General features: G+C 42.5%; 4 protein-coding genes across 4 annotated transcripts; 3 read left to right on the plus strand and 1 right to left on the minus strand.

The window, feature by feature from the left end:
• Positions 1 to 454: 454 nt before the first annotated feature.
• BJ212DRAFT_1304398 (uncharacterized protein) lies at positions 455 to 1,051 on the plus strand (the record flags this gene model as incomplete). The annotated part of the gene is made up of 4 exons (XM_041333594.1): positions 455 to 548; positions 580 to 639; positions 699 to 822; positions 865 to 1,051. The coding sequence occupies 4 exons, from the start codon at positions 455 to 457 to the stop codon at positions 1,049 to 1,051; spliced, it is 465 nt and encodes a 154-aa protein (XP_041186813.1).
• A 6,741-nt stretch (positions 1,052 to 7,792) lies between these two features.
• Positions 7,793 to 8,224, minus strand: BJ212DRAFT_1304399 (uncharacterized protein; the record flags this gene model as incomplete). The annotated part of the gene is made up of 1 exon (XM_041333595.1): positions 7,793 to 8,224. The coding sequence occupies one exon, from the start codon at positions 8,222 to 8,224 to the stop codon at positions 7,793 to 7,795; it is 432 nt and encodes a 143-aa protein (XP_041186814.1).
• Positions 8,225 to 17,847: 9,623 nt separating this feature from the next.
• On the plus strand, positions 17,848 to 18,571 carry BJ212DRAFT_1304400 (uncharacterized protein; the record flags this gene model as incomplete). The annotated part of the gene is made up of 5 exons (XM_041333596.1): positions 17,848 to 17,863; positions 17,955 to 18,009; positions 18,071 to 18,125; positions 18,180 to 18,296; positions 18,464 to 18,571. The coding sequence occupies 5 exons, from the start codon at positions 17,848 to 17,850 to the stop codon at positions 18,569 to 18,571; spliced, it is 351 nt and encodes a 116-aa protein (XP_041186815.1).
• Positions 18,572 to 21,725: 3,154 nt separating this feature from the next.
• BJ212DRAFT_1304401 (uncharacterized protein) lies at positions 21,726 to 22,121 on the plus strand (the record flags this gene model as incomplete). The annotated part of the gene is made up of 1 exon (XM_041333597.1): positions 21,726 to 22,121. The coding sequence occupies one exon, from the start codon at positions 21,726 to 21,728 to the stop codon at positions 22,119 to 22,121; it is 396 nt and encodes a 131-aa protein (XP_041186816.1).
• Positions 22,122 to 23,531: the final 1,410 nt, after the last annotated feature.

The raw sequence follows: 23,531 nt of genomic DNA on the forward strand, positions 1-23,531 counted from the left end.
CTGACTGAAGCAACATCAGACAAGTAGAAAGTGTAGTTACCTGAGCACCTGTGTGCTCCTGTGTGACACCATTATTATTACTAATTAGTAATGAACATGTGATGTGCACCTGGCCTTCCCAATAAGTAGCTTTAGTAATACTGGGCAGTTACGTGCTTCGTCAATTACTAGAATAGTCATTTGCGCTCAAATACCAACACCAGCCATAAACCTTGCCCTAAATGCTGCTAGTACTTGGGAATAATCTATGTATAAGATACAGTAATTCCTGTACCATGCCTGTTTCGTCCTAATTCCTCCACTCATTATACAAACTATTCCCACAGCTTTCCCTCCCCTCCCTCATCGTCATCCATGCTGTTGAGGCCGTCAGAGCTACCTACCAATATGTAGGCTTGGTCCCAGGCATTGCTCTTGATGGGCTGACCATCATTTGTGGACTCATCTCCCTTCAATGCCCATTCCTCTCATTGTGGAGCTCACCGTTGTTCAACCATTCTTCCAACCTCATGCTGGCAAGATACATTTCCACTGGGGATTAATGCTAAGTACCTACTGACTTGGTATCATTCTCAACAGTCCTTTCTCCTCCTCTGCTTTGCAGACGACACATACACAGAGAGTTATATCAGCACTTTGGTAAGTTGCTGCCGTGAGGCCTATACCTATATCTACTGACTTTTGGTATTGTTCAACAGTCATTTCACCTATAGATTCTTTCAAGAAAACCCAGGGTAGCAAGGAAGCTACTAGCATGGAACCACATGATGAGATTGAGGATCTGATCAAGCAGCTCAACTCTATGTCACTTGAGGATCCTCAGTATGCTCTTTTGTATTATTGTGTTACTAAGTTGGACCCTAGAGTTATGTGGATCATTTTCCCACCACCTCCAAGAGCTGGTGCAGGAATAGCCCCTGACTCAAAGGCCCCTAATTTGAATGGTAATCCCAATAATGGTGCTGGAAGAGGATTTGCTCAAAGGAGAGCTCCTTTGTGCACTCTCTTGTCAAAGAGCATGTACTTGATGAGCAAGATGAGTTCAAAGTAGTCAAATTTGCTCATGCACAAGACCGTGCACTCGAAATACGACGAGTCCATCTGTTTATAGTTGCATATCATCCTTTTCATTCCTCAAACGTTTCTAATGCATCGCAGCTTTGAATTTGCGCATGCTTTGATGATGATGACAATGATGAACTCGATGACAATGATGAATGCAACAATAATGAAAAGGGACCAACTAAGTCCCATATCTTTTTCATGCCTTAGTGTTGAGGCAAATCCTCCACAGGGCTATGACGGTAGCGCACTGACGTCATTGTCTAGACACCAAACATGTATTTGTATCAAGATTGAACTTATTTTCTTGTATTTGCCTTTCTGGTTTGATTTTATTTGTTTCCCAAGATTTCTACCATTTAAAACTCATAAAAAATTTGGCTTATGTTTCTTATTTATAGCCTTGAGCTTTGAATTTCGCATTTTGAGTTTTATTTTGTATCATTTCAAGTTTCTGATTGTCAATCTGTGTATTTGTATTCTCCAAGTGTTTATGTTCTCGGTGTTTGTATTTTTTGTTTTGAGTTTGTTTATGTTTTGATTATTGACCTTTGCCTATATGTATTTGTATCTCAAAGGTTCAGGGTTTGAGAGCCCAGAACACCATTTTTACTATCTGTTAAGGTCATACTCAAGGGTTAACAGATCATAAGGGCTTCAGCCTCAGCTCATGTGCTGTGCCCCTTACTTGAGTATTGCCCCTTATTTCAGGAAGGCAAGACTAATGCGTCCGGAGGGTCGGACAGGTAGCGTAGCAGATCTGGATAACTTCTGGATGCAGGATAAGTATTGTAAGGCTAATACGGACAAGTCCAGACTAGAAACTAGCAGTAATGGCTGTCATAGACAGAGGCGGATGTGAATAGACTATAGGAATCAATCCTAAGTCTCGGAGGGTGACAAGAGTAGTGGTACTCAGGTCCGGAGGACGGGAATGAGCAGAACTAAGTTGATATTTGAACTGAGGTGCTACAGAGAGTTACAGGAGGTTATGTGCTATAGGTATCTAATGGAATGATCAATCAGCAGAGTCTGAGGCTATGTACGAAGCATATGGATAGTCTATTGGTAAGTAGAAACGGATCACAAATCATGAAATGGAAATGAAGCATAGGTAACGGATCAGGGAGCAGGACAGATATACAGATAGCCAAAATACCAGAGTTAGGGGATTACCAAAAGGAGATGAGTGCTGGTTGTGGATTTGGATAAATTGTGGACTGGACTGGACAAGTGGACAGATTGGATGATGAGATGTTGGAGGGAGATAAGATGTGGATAGGATCGGAGATAAGATGTGGATCGGATCTAAGATGAGATAAGGATCGGATCTGAGATCTGGATATGTGGATATGACACTATCTCTACCAATGTCAAGTATGGTAGCATGTGTTAGCATAGTTTGAAATGCTACATATGATTATCCTTGTGTTAAGTCTGAGAAATTAAGGGATCCAAGTGAAAGTTTATCTTGTCTAGCTTTGTTCAGTGATAGTATTACTGAAAATCCTAGTGAAGTACCTAAGCTTGTATACCCTGAGGACTTGGATGATGATGATCAAACAATTGAAGAATATTGTTTGAAGTATACAACTGAAGAAGAACATCAAGCATGCCTCAAGGAGCTGTTTGATGACAAGTCTGCTGAATCTGACTGGGAAAATCCAAGTTCTGAACTAGAAATTGATGATGATTTCCTGGACTTTGATGAGGATGATTTATATTTACAATATGAACCATCTACCCTTTCAGACCCATCCTATAACCCAATTCTTACCATGTATAAATGAGTTGACAAGAAGGTCAAGCCTGTTTCTGGTACTTTTCTTCAAGATGCTCGGGTCTTGAGACAGTTTCCCCATGATCCATTAGAAACTATGATTCCCTTGACACCCTATCCCCCTGACTTCATTCCTAATGGTAGACTTACCATTGAGCATTTGAAAAGCCTGAAAATCAACTCTACAGCATTTCTTTGGCCTGAAGAGGTCAAACTATTTCAACATATAATGCAGCTAAATCAAGATGCACTAGCATTTGAGGAGACCAACCAAGGAACCCTCAAGGAATCATATTTCTCTCCCTATATTATCCCAACAATCCCACATGTTCCATGGGAATACAAGAATATTCCTATTCCACCTGGCATCAGAGAGAAGGTCATTGATCTACTATGTACAAAGATCAATGCAGGAGTATATGAGCCAAGCCAATCAGCCTATCATTCATGCTGGTTCTGCATACTAAAAAAGAATGGCAAACTCCAATTAGTTCATGATCTTCAGCCACTTAACAAAATTTCAATTTGAGATGCAGGCCTGATTCCTATTGTAGATGACTTTGTGGAGTCATTTGCAGGCAGGCAATGTTATATCATATTTGATTTGTTCTGGGGATTTGATGCATGAAAAATGCACCCAGATAGCAGAGATTTGACAGCTTTCCTTACACCATTAGGACTGCTTCAGCTAACTGCATTACCAATGGGATATACTAATGCACCTGCAGAATTTCAGAAATGCACCAGCTTTGTCTTGCAAGAAGAAATTCCTCATGTTGCAAATGTTTTTATTGATGACTTACTGGTCAAAGGATCTAAGTCTACTTATCATGACGAAGAAGGGAATCCAGAGGTGTTGGAAGAAAACCCTGGAATCAGAAGATTTATATGGGAACATGCTGTAGATGTGCATAGAATAATGCACCGTATAAAAGATGTTGGAGCAACTTTTTCTGCTACCAAGATACAGCTATGTTTGCCTGATGTCCTAATAGTTGGACAGAGATGTACACCAGAAGGAAGATTACCAGACACAGAAAGTGTCAAAAATCCTCAATTGGCCTATCCCTACCACAATCAAAGAAGCAAGAGGTTTCATGGGCCTTTGTGGAACTGTTTGTATTTGGATCTTAGGTTTTTCAGAGCTAGCAAAACCTATCACCCGACTATGGAAGAAAGATGAACCCTTTGTATGGGGAGGAGAACAAGATGAAGCATTTGAGAAGTTGAAAGAGAGAATTTGTTCTGCCCCTGCAATGAGAAGTATAGATTATACTTCAGCCAACCCAGTGATTTTGTTGGTGGATTCTAGTTTTATGGCAGTGGGAATCATATTGTCACAGATAGATGATGAAGGAAGAAGAAGACCAGCCCATTATGGTTCACTACAAATGGGTGACACAGAATCAAGATATTCCCAACCAAAACTAGAACTCTATGGACTTTACTGTGCACTTAGGCATTTCTGGCTTCACATTATTGGAGTACAGACTTTGATTGTGGAAGTTGATGCAAAATACATCAAAAGAAACCTTCTGAGAGGAAGATCCACGGTAAGCCATTAAGCCACTGTATGAGAGAAGAGGACAGACAGGTTGAAAATGAGGATCAATGATGAGGGAGCCAATGGAATGTCGTGGGAACAGTCCATACAACAGGGCAGAAGGTTTGGAAACTAGGCGCACCCTGCCATATAATATTATGGCACATAAAAAAGTTCCTAAAGTGGGGAAGAAGGTATGGCAATGAGGTGGGCCCAGGTGCTTGCCATCTGCATAGTGGAAGAAACAAGACTGTTGAATAACACCAAGTCAGTAGATAGCTAGGAATAGGTTCTAGAGTAGCAACATACCTAACCACAATAGTACTGATATAACTCTCTGTGTATGTGTCATCTGCAAAGTGGAGGAGAAAGGACTGTTGAATGACACCAAGTCAGTAGATACAGTGGCTCAAAAAACTGTCCACATGTTTTGAGCAGTTGGTCAACAGTTTTGTTGGTACATTCACTTGCACCATCCATCTGTGGGTGGTATGCTGTTGACATTTTTAGTTTGACACCAGTCATTCTGTGAAGCACCTTCTAGAATTTGCTTGTGAAAAGTTTGTCACAATGTAGAGACTCACTCCTCTATATCACCATTATAGGACAATATACCACCCCTTCCCACTGATACTTGGTTCTGATCCTCTGGATAAGTCACTCACACTATCGCAAACTGATGCATGATCACCGCATGCACACAAATGCACTTGCACATCCTGCGCGCCCACTCTAGGTCCTCCACTACAGTCCATCCACCCATCCATGTCCTCGCTAAAGTCCACTGGTGTGTTTTTATTATACTCTTATCACTCTGACATACCTTCCAGGCTGATTATAGCGCTATAAATGTGCAGGCGTGCATTTAAAACACTATTACATACAGATGTCACTACCTACTCGCTTTGCCTCCACACTAAAAGTGTTGCCTAACGCCCAATATAGGGAAGGGGGGGGGAGTTTTTTAGAGTACCTTATCCTAGCACCTCCCACCTCTGTGTAGTAGCAGTAGTTTGTGCATTTGAGCTAGTTTGAAAGCACTAAAGAATTGGAACTTGTGCACTACCTTCATAGGCACAATCGCCTCTAGTCAGCTCAATTCTCTCTCCACTGGATTTCATTTCCAGATAGCTCTAGCACCTATGCTTTAGACCCCCATCATGTGCACTCTCACTTTCTACCACATCAGCATGCTTTCATGCATGTCTTCTTCGCACTTCTTCTGGTATTCACGCTTCACACATCCTATAGCACTCATCTGGTTTTGAAGTCTCCCTCTGTCATTTCAAGGACCTTCTCTCAGTAGCTGTCCTTAGGGTCAAGTTCAGTCTCACATCCAGGTCTTGCTTTAGTTCCCTCATAGTCCAAAGTCCTCACCTTCAGTGATCGGAGATGATGCTCAAGGGCAGGCCATTCTCACAGTACCAATGGTCAAAAAATAGATTTGCAACTTCATGGGTGTCCATATTCATTTGACAGGGTACTAGTTGTACAGTGGCTCAAAAAACTGTTCACATGTTTTGACATTTTTCACTATCTATGATATTGTGTGAGAATGAACAAATGCCTCAAGGACATGCTTATACCACATTGTAGTATAGCTTCAGGGCTTTCATTTGAGCCCTACACCGTGGGAATCGGTGGAGATATGGTGGAGACATAAGGCTTATAAAATGATGACTCATGTGGACAGTTTTTTGAGTGTATATTAAAACTATATAAATCATTATTTATGACACCACAAAAATCATGCCACTATTATATAAATTATGAAGTGGTGTCATTATGTTATTTTATGACTATATCTAACTATATAAACCAGAATATCTCATGTATCATAGTCATAATCACCATGAAAGCCATCTCCTCTACTCAAAGAGATAATATCCTCTCTCTGTCTTATGTTGGCCTCTCTGCTCGCCAAATTTCCTCTAGAACTGGAGTATGCAAGTCCACTGTGGCCAAGTTTATCAAAGAAAGCCACCCAGACAAGGAAAACTCTTGTGGAGGACATCCATCCAAGCTTACCCCTACTGACAAAAGGGCTATTATCCAACATATCACTACAGGAAAGGCTGATAATGCTGTCCAAGCCACCCATTATATCAATTCCACCATCACTACCCCTGTCTCTTCACAAACTGTGAGGAATGTTCTCAAGGCAGCTCATCTCAAGGCAATAACAAAGAAGAAAAAGCCTCTTCTCTCCATCAAACATAGGCAGAGAAGACTAGCCTTTGCCTTAGCTCATCAATACTGGACTGTAGAGGACTGGAAGCATGTTATATGGTCAGATGAGACCAAAATCAATAGGATTGGGTCAGATGGGAAGGTATATGTATGGAAATAGAAGGGAGATGGCCTAACAGACAGAGAGGTTAATGGGACTGTCAAGTTTGGAGGAGGTTCTTTAATGGTATGGGGCTGTATGGGATGAAATGGTGTGGGAATGCTTGCTGAGGTTGAGGGGAAGATGAATGCTGAGCAGTATATGGACATTTTAAATGACCACTTGCTGCCTAGCTTGGCAGAATCAGGGATTGATGAAGAAGATATCATTTTCCAACAGGATAATGATCCCAAGCACACATCCAGAAGAGCTAAAGAATGGTTTGAAGAACATAACATCAATGTTCTTGACTGGCCAGCACAGTCTCCTGATGTCAATGTCATTGAACATCTTTGGGGAACACTCAAGAAAAAGCTTCAAGCCTATGAAAACCCCCCTAAAGGAGTATGGGAGCTTTGGGAGAGAGTAGCATGAAAGCCCTGAAGCCATACTACAATGTGGTATAAGCATGTTCTTGAGGCATTTGTTCGTTCTCACACAATATCATAGATAGTGAAAAATGTCAAAACATGTGAACAGTTTTTTGAGCCACTGTAGTTAGGTATAGGCCTCATGGTAGTGACTTACCAATAGTGCTGATATAACTCTCTGTGTATGTGTCATCTGTGAAGTGGAGGAGGAGTGTTGCTGTGCCAGAATATTTGTCCCTATGTCTAGGAGTTTCCTTAGCAACATGTTACTTCTTCAAACCTTTCTTAGTAGACTTGTGAGGTTTAATCTCTGGCTCATCCTCTGAATCAGATGACTCTGCACTAGAAGTCAAACCTGAATCAGTTGAGTCAGAGTCCGAAGAGTCTGAAGATGAGAGATCAGTCTCTTCCTCAGAGATAAGCAAATCTGAATCAAAACGGTCCCTGTGAAGTAGCTTCTCTGCTGCTGAGATGACCTTGTCCATGCCAAATGCCTTGGACAAATCCTTGTCAGGATCCTTAGCCATAAGTCAGCTCTCAATCTTTGCATGCAAATTCTTATAAATTCCCTTCCAAAAATAACCTGCATACTCATCTTTTGTAATCTTCTTTGCAGATTGAAGCCAACCTGCAATCCTAATAAATCCTCATACATATTTCTTCCATGCTGCTAGAGTAGGAATACATTGTCCTCTCATAGCTTTAACATAGGAGAGTAAATCTTTTCTTTTATAATGCTTTGTGTCCAAATCAGCATCATAATACTTTAGGATGTCTGCCTTGAGAGCATCCCAATCTGAATTCTCATAGGAGTCCAATCCTTCAATGAACTCAGTGACATGATGTGAAGTGTACTGAGTAACAGTTTCACATCTGTCCTTGTTAGAGGTAACTTGATTATAGTCACATAACTTTTTGTAATGCTTGATAAACTTCTTGACTTCTGTAAAGTCTCCTTTAAACTTCTTCGGTGCTGCCTTGCTTCCTGGGATAGGCATAGTAAGAATGGACAGTGCCATAGTAGGTGTAGGCTGAGATAGTGTGATAGATATAGGGGTGATCATCTTGGACAAATTCATTACTGGATGTGATAGATTCTGAATAATTGCTGGAATGCTTGGATGTATTACTCTGTGTAAGAGTAAGATGGGATTAAGAAAAAGAAGCCTCCCTCATAGTTGGGCTCCAGTGATGTCTTAATAACTGAGGGTCTTATATAAATGTGTGTAAAATGTAATGACATCACAATTACACTAGGATAAGAATTCTTGCCAGTCCTCGATTAACATGGTCTATGACTTTTCTTCTTTCATGGCAGATAACGTGTGAGTTCTTGGGAGGCTTGCTAAACCAATCCATGTGATTAACTTGGCCGGAGCTTTTGTGTTATATCCCAACTTATAAACTTGTCTGGGATAAACTGTCTAGACACTGGAACATGGTTCCTTGTTAAGATAATTCTTTGTAGAGACTATGGTCTCAAATATGAATATGTTGACCAAAGACTGGTTGGTCAAATAGGCACAGAGTGGTGAGAAACTGGTCTCACAAATGATCAGATTGACCAAAGCTTGTGTTGGTCAATATCAGAAACTAGGTGAGAAGCTGGTCTCAAATAAACTAAGTTTCTATCATAAGAAACTTATGTAATCTCAAGGGAATGTCTTTTCCCTGCACTTGGTACTTCAAAGGGGCTTTCTTTGTAAGCAACAATCTTCACAGTGAGTAGCTCAAACTGAGATTCAAATGATTGCAAGTGGGAGATCCTATTTTTTGGGGGAGAATGGGCCCTCCTTATATACATATTGTATGGGAATATTATGTAAGTAAAAAAGCGGAGCAATGACATCAGAAGTGGAGCAGAATATTCCAGAAAGTGGAGCAGAACATTCCAGAACAAATGACATCATAACTTTCAACAGAATACTTGTAGGAGTATCTGTGGAGCCATATGACATCATTATGACATCATACCCTGTAGGTACAATTTTGTGAAGTATCTGATGGGTCAGAGCATCCCAATAGAAAAATAAATCAAGGAAATACTAGAGAAAACAACTCAGAAATAATAATACAATAACAAGACACAAAACACAGGCTTTTTAGATAGGTTTTTGTTAGGCTTTGAACTTTTCTCTATGGTTTTCTCTAGCCAAATTGAATAAGCCAAAGGCAAGGCAATACCTTAACCTTCTTGCTTCACAATATCAACTAGGTCATTATGTGATTCCAATCTCACAAATGACTTTTCTTCAAGATATAATAAATTCATGAATCACAGAGGGGAAACTGAACTATTTGACCAAGGTTTGAAACCAAGGTATGGGTTGACTAGCTTGATGCCTAAGCTAACAGACTTTGTCTTTTAGGGGGCTACCTAGTAGTCATGTCCATGCATGATTCCCAAATCATGCAGGACAGCAGCACATCTGGAGTGAGTAGCTAGAGACAATATCTTCTGCTGAATTTCAAGTGGAAGGGGAGGGATCATGACTGGTGATGGATCTGGATGAACTGTGCCACTCTCTGATCGGTAATCAAATGAACATAAAGGTTTGGCATTGCCCAAGCATTGCTGACCTTCACCTTGCTTGCGTATAATCTTCCTAAGCAGATTTGTAAGAAAAAATGACCATGTGACAAAATCAATCTTGCCCTTATAGCTATCTTCATGTCAATAGGCCAGAATCTAGAAAATTCACTTAGCCACTTTTGTTTATTATTGGAGCGACACCGAACAAAGGCAGTAATTTCATGCTAGCTACTTTTGTAAGTTGGGTAAGTCATCATCATTACTTAAGGAGTACTACTACAACGACTGCCGGCTGTCATCATCATGCACGGAAACTGTCAACATATACATTTTCAACAGAGACGAAGAGATGATCTCGCTAAAGTGCCAGAGAAAATAAGTGGAGCCTCATCTGATGACAAGAATGACTTACCTTTAACAACATTGTAGTGTCTTTCAGGGCGAGGGCTTTGTTACTTGACCATGAAGGTCAGCTATGTGCTAGTAGCATAGTACCACCATCACATTGTGCAGCTGGTTGCAGATCAGTGCATGTGTACTGTGATTCCAAGGTCTTGTCATAGCATTTGTACCGCCCCGCAAAAGCCCCACAAGGTTAATAACTTGCCATAGAAAATAACTAGCACAAGCGCCTCTGTTTGGTGTCATTCCAATAATAAACAAAAGCAGCTGAGTGGAATAAAGAATGGATGCAAGAACTGCCTCACCTATGATGAAATCAAGAAGAAATAATGGATAAAGAGTGGAGTAACAGTCATGAATGGGTTACCAGAGTGCCTCCATATGAGGCCAGTGCCCTGTGTCCACAGAGCCTGCGCTCAGCCAGAGTGGTAGAAGTTCAACAGTAATATTATTCGCACAATTGATAATGCAAATGACGTATGACTGATCCTGAGTAGTAGAGTAGCTCATAACTAAATTATCCCATCACTCCTTGCGACTGTGCTGTATGGAGGGCGTTGATGTGATGCAGTACTTCTCTACTTGATGCTGGACAAGATCAAGTAAAAAATTACTTAGTAGATGAAAAAAACATGGCGAGATAAGCATACTGGATAACTATCATTTGCATAGACGAAGGAAGGGCAGGGCCAGTAGGTGAAAGTGAGGGCTGGAGTTGAATTCTATCTCCAACAGGCCACAAAGTGAGAACATTGGAAAGTCCCATGGAAGGTTGAAATCGTCATTCCTAACCAAAGTGCATTTCCACTTGGATGGAAGGGAAGGAGGGGATGAAGCATTGGTTGGAGGTTTCTTACATGAGCGCTGGGGAGCACCTGGCCTTTTATCAGGTCCTCGCTGTTTGGGTGCTGCATCATATTGGCATTCATTCGAGCGGCACACACAATTTTAACAAATTGATCTTGTAGAGTTGCACCGATTTTTCCCCGCACAACTTAGTAACCACATGAATGAACAGCCTGAAATCAGAATGAGAGATAAATGCACCATTTCTGACATGCTATTACTTGATTCCAAATTTCCCTGCTTATGGAGTGCAGTGGCACAAAGCCTGTGTGGGTCAGATCTCAAAGCTGATGATATCCATGAAGGGGATGGCGATGAGGACAAGATTTTGCTGGAGTATTTTATCTTTACTGAAGTTTTGCCCATTATCTCTCTCAAGTATGAGCATGTGAATGTGAGGCCCTGACCATCTGAATCAAGTACTCTAATTCACAAATGGTGCAATATATGTTAATGCTATGATATATATTGATTCAGTGCTGCATTCATCAGTCAAGATATTCTTCTGTAAGCCTGAGTGACCAATGCCTTCTTGCAATATCATGCATGAATACAGGATGGTCTGCTAGTAACCTATAGTAGGTGACAGACATACAGATTGTATGAAAGAGAATCAACAGCATTAAAGATGCTCCAGGAGCACACTACTCTATGTCATGCTCAATGGAATCTTCATCTATGTCCTCCTCAACTGGAATCTTCATTGTAGGCCAGTGTTAAGGTCATACTCAAAGGGTAACTGGATCTGAAGGGCTTCGGCCTCAGCTCGTGCGCTGTGCCCCATACCCAAGTATTGCCCCTTATTTCAGGAAGGCAAGACTAGCATGCCTGGAAGGTTGGACAAGTAGCATAACGGATCCAGATGACTTCCAGATGAGGGATAAGTATTGTAAGGCTAATCTGGACGAGTCCAGACTAGAAACTAACAGTAATGGACTGTTGGAGACAGAGGTGGATATGGATAGACTATAGGAATCAATCCTAAGTCTCGGAGGGTGACGAGAGTAGAGGTACTCAAGTCCAGAGGACAGGAATGAGTAGAACTAAGATGATATTCAAACTGAGGTACTACAGAAAGTTACAGGAGGTTATATACTATAGGTATCTAACGGAATGATCAATCAGCAGAGTCCAAGGCTATGTATGAAGCATGTGGATAGTCTATTGGTAAGTAGAAACAGATCACAAATCATGAAACAGAAATGAAACATAGGTGGTGGACAAGGGAGCAGGATGGATATACAGATAACCAAAATACCGGAGTTAGGAGGTTACCAAAAAGAGACGAGCGCTGGTTGTGGATTTGGATGAGTTGTGGACCAGACCGGACGAGTGGACAGATTGAATGACGAGATGTTGGAGGGGGATAAGATGTGGATAGCATCAGAGATAAGATGTGGATCTGAGATGAGATAAGGGTCAGATCTGAGATCCGGATATGCGGATATGACAGCCAGACTGGAAGCCCAAGCAAGATTCATATGATCCCTGAATTGATTCTGAAAAGTGCTGTTTGAGAAGCAGCAGTGCTTTTCTCTGTCATGTTGTCAGTCCATCTCACTATGTGACAGTGGCCTGGATGTAGTTACTGTGGTTAGGGACAGGCATCTTGGCCCTTTCATCAGCGAGTTGCCAAAATAACATGGAGCCATGTCCGAAATCATCCCATACATATATTTTTGAAGGTGTGATGATGATGTGATGATCATCAATTTGATGGTGTTCCAGGAATTTGCACATTGGCAGTGATGGTGGGCACAGAAGGCAAGGACTTGCAGGGTTGCATGTTGGAGAAGACACTTCACCACCCTAGGGATGTTCATGCCTGGGTTGTAGAAGACAGGCCAAAGCACCAGGTGGGTCAACTGGGGGAAAACATGCATATCAACAAGCCAAAGCATTTTGGCATCGTCAATCTCCAGATGTGTCAGTCTAGTGAACATGTTGATCATGACCATGGAAGAGTCAGTGAGTGATGATCTGGTGTTCAAACAGAGCACTGTGAGGGGGAGGGTATCCAGTACATGGTGTAGAGATGTGAGGTCAGGAAGGACGTCGTCGTCTGACACTATGGAAAGGTTTTTGATGTCTTTGCAGAGTGATAGGATCCTGATTAGGGTAGTGTACTATGCCTTCTGCATATGCAGGGATAACTTCCTGGCTGGTCACTCCTCCATGACCCATCTCCAGGCTCGATGTTTGCCTCAAGTGTCAAGTTTCTCCATGCTCACTGGGACCGTTCAACTGATCAAGGTGATCTATAAGTTTTATCTGGCATAGCCTGGGGATTTTTGAATTCTGTTGTGCTTGTCCAGTGCTATGTCAAGCTGTCCATCCAAGACAGCGCACTGTCAATGGCATCAAGCCTGAATGTACACATTCATCTGTTACTTCCTCTACAGACTACATGTTCAAGCACACACCCTAAGAGACATTAAGGTAATTCAACATGTTGTAAGGATGAAACATTTGATCCTGCATAACCAATTCGTGTCCACCTCACATGCATGCTCCCCCTGAGCCCTACCTGCATTCCAATCGCTTGAGCGCTTCCGATCTGTGTGTTTCACATTCTCCTATTAGCATGCTTTGTTTGCTTATGCCACCTCAGGCAGCACCTCTTGGGAGCATTAGAGGTCTCTCAGATGGTATTTTTATGTTGCAATTATATGGTCTAAGAGACCCAGCCTCTCTGATGTGTTAATTATAGCACACCTTGCTTCCTCCAGAATCCACCCGCAGTGCCTCCCTTGAGCCTCCCTACCCTCTGCGAATCCTCTGCATGATTTTCTGGACCTCCTCTGTAGGTCGCCACACATTCCTCACAGACCTTGTTGAGTTTCTGTATATGGTTCACAGATGATGGCTCACCTACCAAATGCAGACCTCATACCATGCCTGACATGTTACTTGTATGTTCATTGTTCACCCACTAAGTCCTTTCCCCTTTACCATCAACTACATGCTGAAACTCCCAATTCAAGTTCTGCACCTGCTTCAAGAAACTGGAAATCTCTAAAGTCCAGTGGTCTGGCATCTATCAGTTGGTATGTCCATCCACATGCGCAGATCATGCCACTCACCATTGGACTAGTAGCCAAGAGAAGAGGAAAGCACAGGTTGTGAAAGCAGTGCAGAAGATCACGATGGATGAGATGCTCAAGACTCTTGCTGTTGCATCCCAGAGCTTGGCATGAGAGATCAGTCTTACAAGTCAAGGTGCCAGCCATTTGTCATTGCTTGCACCTGGTGGCGGGATCATAGACTTGGGCAGAAATGTGAGTCACACATCAAGTATGGTGTGTCCATCAGTGGTTCCAGCTGTAGAAGCTGAACCACCTCATTTCACCTGCTTCATTTTGTTCAATCTAATTGTGCACCTTTTGGGTTTTTGCTACTTTCACACTTCAGAATTGTGTGCGTGTGCATGATTGTGCTGCTTTGTCACTTTGTCAAAGTCCAACTCATCAACCAATCCATTCGAAAGCCACTGCATCCCCCACATCAACACCACATTCCATCCAAACTGTTCATTGTGGACAGTAAATCGATGACAGTTTCCTTTGTGACCCACATATGTAACTACATTTAATGGTTATCAAGTATTGATGCTAGCATGGACCATGCTTGACCTTCAAACGGATCCCTTTGCTCACAGTCAATCATACACAGCATTGTCGAGGGTGAGAACACAAAGAGACATGGTGTGTCTATTTGTAGAGGTGAACAAAGAACAAGACTGTGTTTTGGTGACAGTTTGGGCATTTTGAGCTCTTTATTGCAGTGGTTTTGCATCATGTTTAGTATAGCACAGATGTCAGTAACTTATTACAGAGAAATTGCATGGAGGATGACCAGTGTCTTCAATCGGACACAGTCTAAGGGGAGTGAGAATACAGGAACAAATGTCCATTGCGACTTTGATTGTAAGAGATTCCCAGTTCAACATATCCTGCATGTGCATGACAGAAAGCCAAAGGACATATCTGAGCGGCTTCATGAAGTATAAGAGAGAGATTGAAAGCAGGTCAAGTTATGGTGATACTCAAGTAGTACGAGTTTTGGTCCTACTAACCAGCTTTGAACTTGCAAGGTAAATGACCCATGACACTGCACTTTGTGTGCAAAGTGCAGTGTTGTGGGTCATTTACATTACAGTAGTACTCAACAGTGCTGTTATCATATGTTGGGGAGTATTATGCTGCCATTTCAGACCATTAAGATGTTATTATCATCAGTACTCGGCCCACAAGCAATGTCTTATGTTTTAGTAGGACTTTTATTCATCATCTGATTGGCTGCTCAAGGCTCTCAAGAGCATCTGGGGATGTTCTTGAGAGCCATAACTTGGTACTAGCTAGTGCCATGGAATTCTCAAGTTGATCTACATGACATCTACATGTGATTTGCACATGTCAAATTCACGTCATATTGCATCATGTGATCTCGTGTACTCCGAGTCAATGATCAATCAATCACCTCTAGCATCATAATTGCAACACTCTCCTTCCAAGTATGTATGTATCTTACCCTCCATCAAACAACATAAAACTAAACCATTGACCCTTTATCTTTTTATCAGGCATGAAATCTACAGGTGCCCCATCAACTTTGGCTTACCCTCCTGCAAGTCCCACCATTTCCCTACAAACTAGCAATACCTGCCCTCTATACAATCGCTTTGCTCATTACATCCACCTCCCAATTCATCATTCCTGCAATTCCCATGTTCTACTCCAATCAGTTTCTACCTGTAAACCATTGACCGGCCATGCATGCAGCCCTTTTGCCTATGCTCAAATCCTTCATAGTATCATGGATCCAGATCAATGCCAGCTTCACAGTGATTGTAGTTCTGGTGGGAATTATGTTAATGTCTCACTCAGGGTGGTGGTGAAATGTGCCACTGACACAGTCATGGTAAGTTTGTCTCTCTTTGTGATTTGATATTTTTATTGATAACATGTGTGACAGAGCATGCAACCCAAGTTCAAGCATGGTACAACCCTCACTCAAGAGGGTGTCTGCAGGCCAGGAACTGCAATCAATTTCTCAAGGCAATTGCAATTGAAAGTGATGTTAAAGCAATGGTGACTCAACTTGTAGAGGAGAAAAAGTGAAATTATGGATTGTATCAAGTAGTCTTCTAGTTGCATACAAACCATTTGGAATCACACTTTTTTTTTCGGGGGTGACATAATATTTTTCTTGGGGCGACACAATTTTTTTTTGGGGGGGTACACATTTTTTTGGGGGGACACACATTTTCTCAGTGGTCACACATTTTTGTTTTGGGGCGACACAAATAATATTTGTGCAGATTTAACAGCATACAATACAATGTATAAAAGGGTGTTCCCAATGTTTTATGATCATATTAATTGATTAGAGATGGTTTCAAAGTCATTTTGGCCTATGTGAATTGTGATGTGTCAACTTGCCTGATACCCCCACACAAAGATCAATTTTTCTAGACCTCCCATGACTTGCCAGCCCTCCAGGAGTATTCTCCCTGGGGGTTTTTGATCCCTCTGAACATGATGGTCAAGCCAGATTTGCCAGAAAAAATCATGTTCTTGAGATATGCAAGGTCTCCCTCCCCCTCCTATAGCATATATCTTGATATTATATAAATACTGATATATCAAAGGGAGTTCCTAGTGTTTTATGATCACATAAATTGATTGGAGATGGTCCCAGAGTATTTCCAGCATGTCTCAATAGAGATTATGTCAGTTTTCCTGATACTCCCCACAAAGATCAATTTTTACAGACTTCCCATGACTTGCCAGTCATATAGGAATATGTTTTATGGGGGCTCCTGACCTGTCTGATCACGATGGTGTAGTCTGTTTTCCCTGGAAAAATCATGTTCTTGAGATATGCAAGGTCCTCCTCCCCCCTCCTGCCTCATATATCTTGCTGTGCTTTGTTTTAACTTGAGGCTGATACTAAAAATGGCTGTCCTGAGGTTTATGAAGTGTAGGAATTGATTGGTAATGGTCCTGGACCATATGGAAGACATCTATACTGAATTAATATTACAATACAGTAGATAGGTCAAAAAGTCGGTATTTCGACCATATCTCCACAACCCAACCGCTGATTTCTTTAATTCTTGGCTCATATAAATCCTGGAAGTACCCTCCATGATATGTACCAGCCCAGAAAAAGAAGTTTTTCAAAAGTTTGAAACCTATTTCTGTTATGACCATATAAATTTTTTGAATCACACAATCGCACATATACTACAGTACACTACTAATCTCACACTGACAAAAAGAAAACAACAGAGGCATAGGAATGGGACAATGGAAAAAGATGGTGAATGCCCATACAGGTGAGAAACCACCCAACATAGTCCAATGGTTGCTCCAGAATGTGATAATGATGCTAGCCAACGGACAATCAGATGGCACCATCATTGATGGCAAATGCCCATAGAGATGAGGAGCCACCCAACACAGTCCAAGGTTTGCATATGGATGACAAGAGTTGAATAAAGAAGGGGGAGGTGGCCACCATCATCAACAGTGAACACTCATAGAGGCACAAAACCACCCATCAAGGTAATGGTAAGGAAGAACATTCCAGAATGAGATAAGGATGCTAGCCAACAGACAATCAGATGGCCACCATCATTGATGGTGAACACCCATAGAGGCAAGAAACCATCCAACATAGTCCAAGGTTTGCATATGGATGGCAAGAGTTGAATAAAGAAGGGGGAGGTGACTACCATCATTGACAGCAAACACCCATAGAGGCGTGAAACCACCTGTGAAGGTAATGGTAAGGAAGCAAGAATGAAATTTGCCAAAGAGCAGTATATAAACTTCATGTCATGTGACATTCTCATGCCACAGCAATAACAATTGGAGTTTGATTAGTAGAGGGCTGTTTGACATTGGCAAAAGTTCCATGACCACACCAGCATGTGTGTTGATGGCCTCAACCAACTTTCCAATGATGATGGTGTTAACGTTTATGATCTTCATCCAAATTATTATACATTTCTCATCCTGAAGTGCATATTCAAAAAAATGAGAATCTGCCAGAGGTGTCAGAGTTCAGGGATGAGGAGTGAGTAGCAGAACTAACAGAATCCTTTATGTCACAGGACAAGGGTAAAGTGAATGAACAGGGGTAAAAAAACAGGACCCTTCACATGGCATGCTGGAAAATATCAATGTAATGTTGTGAGTATCACAACAACTGCCAAAGCCTGACACTTACACTGATAAAAATTGTAGATATTAAGGTTCCTGGCTGCTGTCAATGAAGTTGTGGATGCCCAACTGCCTCCTCGCTTCACTATTCAGGTGAAAGATGATCCAAAACAGCTGCCTGAAAAGCAAATAGAAAATCGAGTACGTCAATCAGTGGAATTAGCAACATGGCTCACAAAGGAAGAAAACAAGAAACACAACTCACCCAGTACAGTCGCTGTGCATGAGGAGATCCAAAGGATCCTGAGGAAATGGAGGCAGGCTAGAAGTGGGTCAAAAAACAGAAGAGGCTGATTGCCTCAATGAAGCGTGTGAATGTTGAGGAGATGGAGGTGAAGACAAAGGAAAGTGAAATGAAGAAGGGTAAATGCAAATCAAAGATCATGAGCAACAAAGTGAAAGGACAAGAGAGTTAGGGTTATTATCTAAATATCCTTATGGTTTGTTCCCTGCCTGCAATTGGTTTGAGACTGTTGCACAAGAGTTATGACAATTTGTAAACTTACACAGTCAAATAAGTTGGTAATCCATAGATCTTTTTGGTGGATGTTTGAGTGCACTGGAAACCATGTCAATGGGCACCCAATCCACAAGACTGTTAAGAACCATGTTGCTCAAGGGGGAGAGAGACTGACTCAGAGGGGCTTGGCCTCAGCTCGTACGCTGTGCCCCTTACCTAAGTATGTGCCCTTCATTTCATATGAGGTCCAATGATGGTCTGATGAAGTCTGGAGGACTTCCGGAGGCTGGCTACTCTGCTGGAGAGCACTAGAGGACTTCCAGAGGAGCATGGGAAATGTCTGGAGGAGCGTGGGAGAGTTCCAGAGGAACACAGGAAGTGCTCAGGAGAGTTCCCACTGCAAGGTAATACTTCTACAGGAAACAGGATGGAAGGATAGGAGGTCCAAAGGTCCAGAGGACAGGAGGACAGGAGGACAGGAGGACAGGAGGACAGGAGGACAGGAGGACAGGAGGACAGGAGGACAGGAGGACAGGAGGACAGGAGGACAGGAGGGCAGGATGATGGAGGACAGAAGGACAGGATGTCCGGAGGTACAAAGGACAGGAGGATAGGATGTCTGAGGGTTAGGAGGATGGAACATCCAAAGGTACGGAGGGCAGAACATCCAAAGGTATGGAGGGTGGAACGTCCAAAGGTACGGAGGGCAGAACATTCAAAGGTATGGAGGGTGGAACATCCAAAGGTATGGAGGGCAGAACATCCAAAGGTACGGAGGGCAGAACGTCCAAAGGACAGGATGCCTGGAGGTACGAGGGACAGGAGGGCCAGAGGTCCGGAAGGAATAGGGGCTACATCGGATGAAGTCCAATGTAGAAGCAAACAGAGGTAGACTACCCTAAGGTAGAGTCGGAGAGACAGGGATTGGACCTAAGTCCAGAAAGAGGGAAAGTGCCGGAAAGGCGGAGCTCCAGCCTAGGGAATCAATCCCTAGGCCTGATGGGTAGGACAGACTTAGGTGGACCAAAGTCCAAGAGAGGATTGGGCAAGTCTAAGTTGATATTCAGACTAAGGAACTACAGGAGTATCTACAGGGGTTATATACTGAACAGTATCTGAGGGGATCAGTAAGCAAAGGAGCAAGGCTATGTACAAGCATGTGGAAACACATTAGTAAGTAAGTTGGAACATAAGTAAATGAACTCGGAGATGAGGACTTGTACAAAGATCAATAAGCAAGACGGAACAAGAGGTAACTGAAAGCCGGAAGGCAGAGAATGCCTAAATGGGGATAGGCGGAGGATATCGGACAGAGGGTGGGAATAGGTCCCGAGTTAATATCCGGAGGTCCGGAGATCTGGGGATCTGGAAGACAAGGTGGATACAGGACCAGGATATGAGAAGGTGGATAGAGTCCAGAATCCGAGATGAGGTGAAGTCCAAATGTCTTGCTGGATGGAGTGTACATAGGGTGGATGGGACAGGGGGTGATGGTTCAGGCTAGCAGTGGAGATCCAATGGTCTGGAGCTCAGGGGTAAATCTGGAGCATAGTCGATCCTGCTGAGGTGTGGAGCACACAGTGGAAGGGGATCTGGGAATGAGTTGGATATGAAGTGTGGTCCAGATGTAGGCTTGGAAGGCATGGGAATATGATGGAATGTGGGTCTGGATTGTGGGATATGACAAAGACCAAAATGACTTCCCAAGGGCCCCCTGCAGTGTAGGAGAAGTGGATATTGAATGTCAATGTGCTGGAAATGCATGGGCATTTGTCTCTGGTAATATGATGACTTACTAGAGATCCTGTCGCATTGCAGGAATTCCATCATTGGAGCCCAATTTTCTGCACCATTGCAAACTCATGAGGAATGACATCAAGAACGCTGACTATAAATGGAGCTGTGATTTGAACAGTGACATGATCCCTACATATGAATGAGTACCAGCAGGAAGAGCAAGAGGGTACTATGAACACGTTCCAGAATGCCATTTCACCAGTCGAATGCAAAAGCCACCTGGGATACGGAGGACCAAACATCTTGTTCATATTGGCTGTACCCATTGAGGCTTGATGGTTGATGGTGAGTTGGATGCAAAGCTGCAGACATTGCAAGTGGTCATGGGTGAGAGAGCTTTGACCATTGTGAGCCAGAGTGACAGATATTGTGTGAGATGCGCACATTCGGACATCAGTTCACAGGAATGGCCGGATGCAGCGAGTGGGGAGTTACGCGAGCAATCTGGGACAACAGTGTGGTGTTGGAGGCTCTGTGTCTGGTATTCTATCATGAGAATACCACTCAGATCACCAGAAAACAACTGGAGTGATTGTCAGAAGACAGTGCCACTCTTCGGCCTTCTTGAGTGATTGGTATTCCCCCAGCTGATTTTGGACAATGATAATCACTAAGTCAGCATCAAGGTGTACTGTTACGTACTGAAATGATTCTAGCACCGTATTTTTTGCGTTTGTGCTGTGATACAGACACATACATGGGGTAAAAGCACGTACATCTGAGCACAGAGGTGTGTGGACAGGTTTGTGTGACAGGTGAGTTAATGGGAGCTAGCCCAAGTGCATGAGGGCCAGGAATTGTTCAAACAAGTCCATGCAAGTGTGAGTAAGTGCAGGTGAATCACGTGTGTTGTTAACGCAGGCATGACAAAATGAAAACACATAATACAATCATGGAAATCAAAACATACCTGTATGACAGTATCACCCATCATTGCATCAGCTATGTATAAGTGATGTGAGTTAGTACATAGAGATAGTGTTTGTGCTTACCTAAGATGTGTTTGATACAACATTCAAATGTTACATTCCTGCACCCCTCTGCTTTCAAATCCAACCGCTATCTGTAGTCAGTAACATGCTGACTTTGACCTCATACCACTATCTATCATGTGCTTCTCTGGATCTAAACATGGCGCTGATGTTGATCTTACACCTACAAAAGCAAGCAAATGAATGCGCCTTCATTTAGAGTCGGTTGAAGGGACAACAATGGTATGTTTGGATTATTGTTAAATATATATCACTAACTACACTGCAGGTACAAAGGACAACCGATGCAACTGCCATCTGTCATCAGCACAAGACTGCACCATGAGGGAGCACACCTACATGCTGCTCAAGACATTGGAGCGAGTTGAATATCAGGTCGAAGATTTAGAGGTCGATCAGTTCCACAAAAGAGGGGAGCTTGAGGAGGTGCACATGAGACATCTTGAAGAGGTTGATGAGTTGCAAAGAAAGCGTGATGAGGAGCTTGAGAGGCAGCAGGAGCGCATTGACGCATTGGAAGAAGAAGTCCAATTTCAGCAGGCTATGCTGGATGTCCTCAATGACAATGTTGAATGGCTAGAGGCGGACAATGATCGCTACAAGAATGGCATTGAAGGGTTTATTAGCAGAGGCGTTCAAGATGGTACAAACCACAGGGAGACACTTGCATCAATGAGAGACACCATTGTTCAGCTCTTTGACAGCACTAACTTGTAATCTTTGCTGTACACATCACCCTTTCTCCTACAAATGACTGATTGTTTGACATATGTCTTTATCTCATAGTGAAAATGACATTTGCTACCTGTTGCACCCATTCACCTATGAATGACTTGCATAGAACTTCTTTTACATATTACTGTGACCCTTCCTCTACGAATGACTGATCTCACAAATCATTAATGCTCTGATTGACAAATTCATATAAACACTTTCATTTCTTTTCTAACATTAATGTTTCATAAATAGAGTACCTATGGCATCGAGTATCTAGTATCTAGTAGTATGGGACTTGTTAAAAGTGAGAAGATTGCTTGGGTGTTTAATCCCAGTGAGAAACAGTCCTAGTCATATCAATGACAAACAATGGAAATATTGTGGCAATATGTGCGTAGATTTTGGGAGACAGATGAGACTTGTAGTTGATTTTTAGCGACCCACATAGAGTGAGATATTGCAAGATTGAGCGAGTTCATGTAGCATAGATTCCAGTACATTGTCGTAGCTCTCAATTGACTTTTTGCATATCTGCACATCAATGCAAATCGAGTGAAGTTAATTGTATTGTGAAAATATTACAAATGTGATAAAAAGTGTACTCTATATGATTATACACCTGGACCCCACCTGTGCGTCTGGATGGTGTAGTCCAGCTTCTGGGACTTCCTAATACACAGTTCTACAGACCAGCTTGCTGATAATACTCACAGTGTTGTCCGCATTCTGGGAGTCCTCGACCGAAATATATCATTGTCACATGTGCTTGCCAGACAACTAAACAGTACTTACAATGACAGTTGACTTGTGTCTGTGTTTCAACAGGAATAAAGATCAGTTAAAGTATGTTGTAGGAGGATGGACAGCGGCGGTATGGATGGATCATTTCAGGACATGTGTCTGGATGGGAGAGTAGTCAATTCATGGCCCACTAAATGTGTGCGGGTGCTGGGGCAATGTTAGAAATGTTTGGGCAACATAGGATGCTGAGCATACGTGCACATACCTTGTTCCATGCACATCCTTGGATTAGTGTTATGAAGTGAGTAGTAAGCATTGCTTACATAATGGACATTCATGGATTGAGCACACCAGGCTAGTCATCTATGTACTGAGTAGACAGTCAGCAACTATCAGTATTTCGTATTCATTGGATCACATGTATTGCTCTACCTCAAAGCGCAGCCCATCAGACGACCATATGCCTGAGAGGGTGAGTAAATGGATGTGATCTAGTTCCGAATCAGTCAAAGTGCTATCACCAGTAAGTACCAACTAATATGTGTTGTTGACTGCTCTTGTTAATGGATGTATTCATTGGCAGGAGACTGAATCAACCTTGGGAGCGCACTCCCCACAGCCAGAGTCTACTTGGAAGGAACATGCTGTCCAGTTGCAAGAGACACTTCA

Source organism: Suillus subaureus (assembly GCF_016647635.1).
Source record: "Suillus subaureus strain MN1 chromosome Unknown BJ212scaffold_61, whole genome shotgun sequence".
Lineage (NCBI taxonomy): Eukaryota > Fungi > Basidiomycota > Agaricomycetes > Boletales > Suillaceae > Suillus > Suillus subaureus.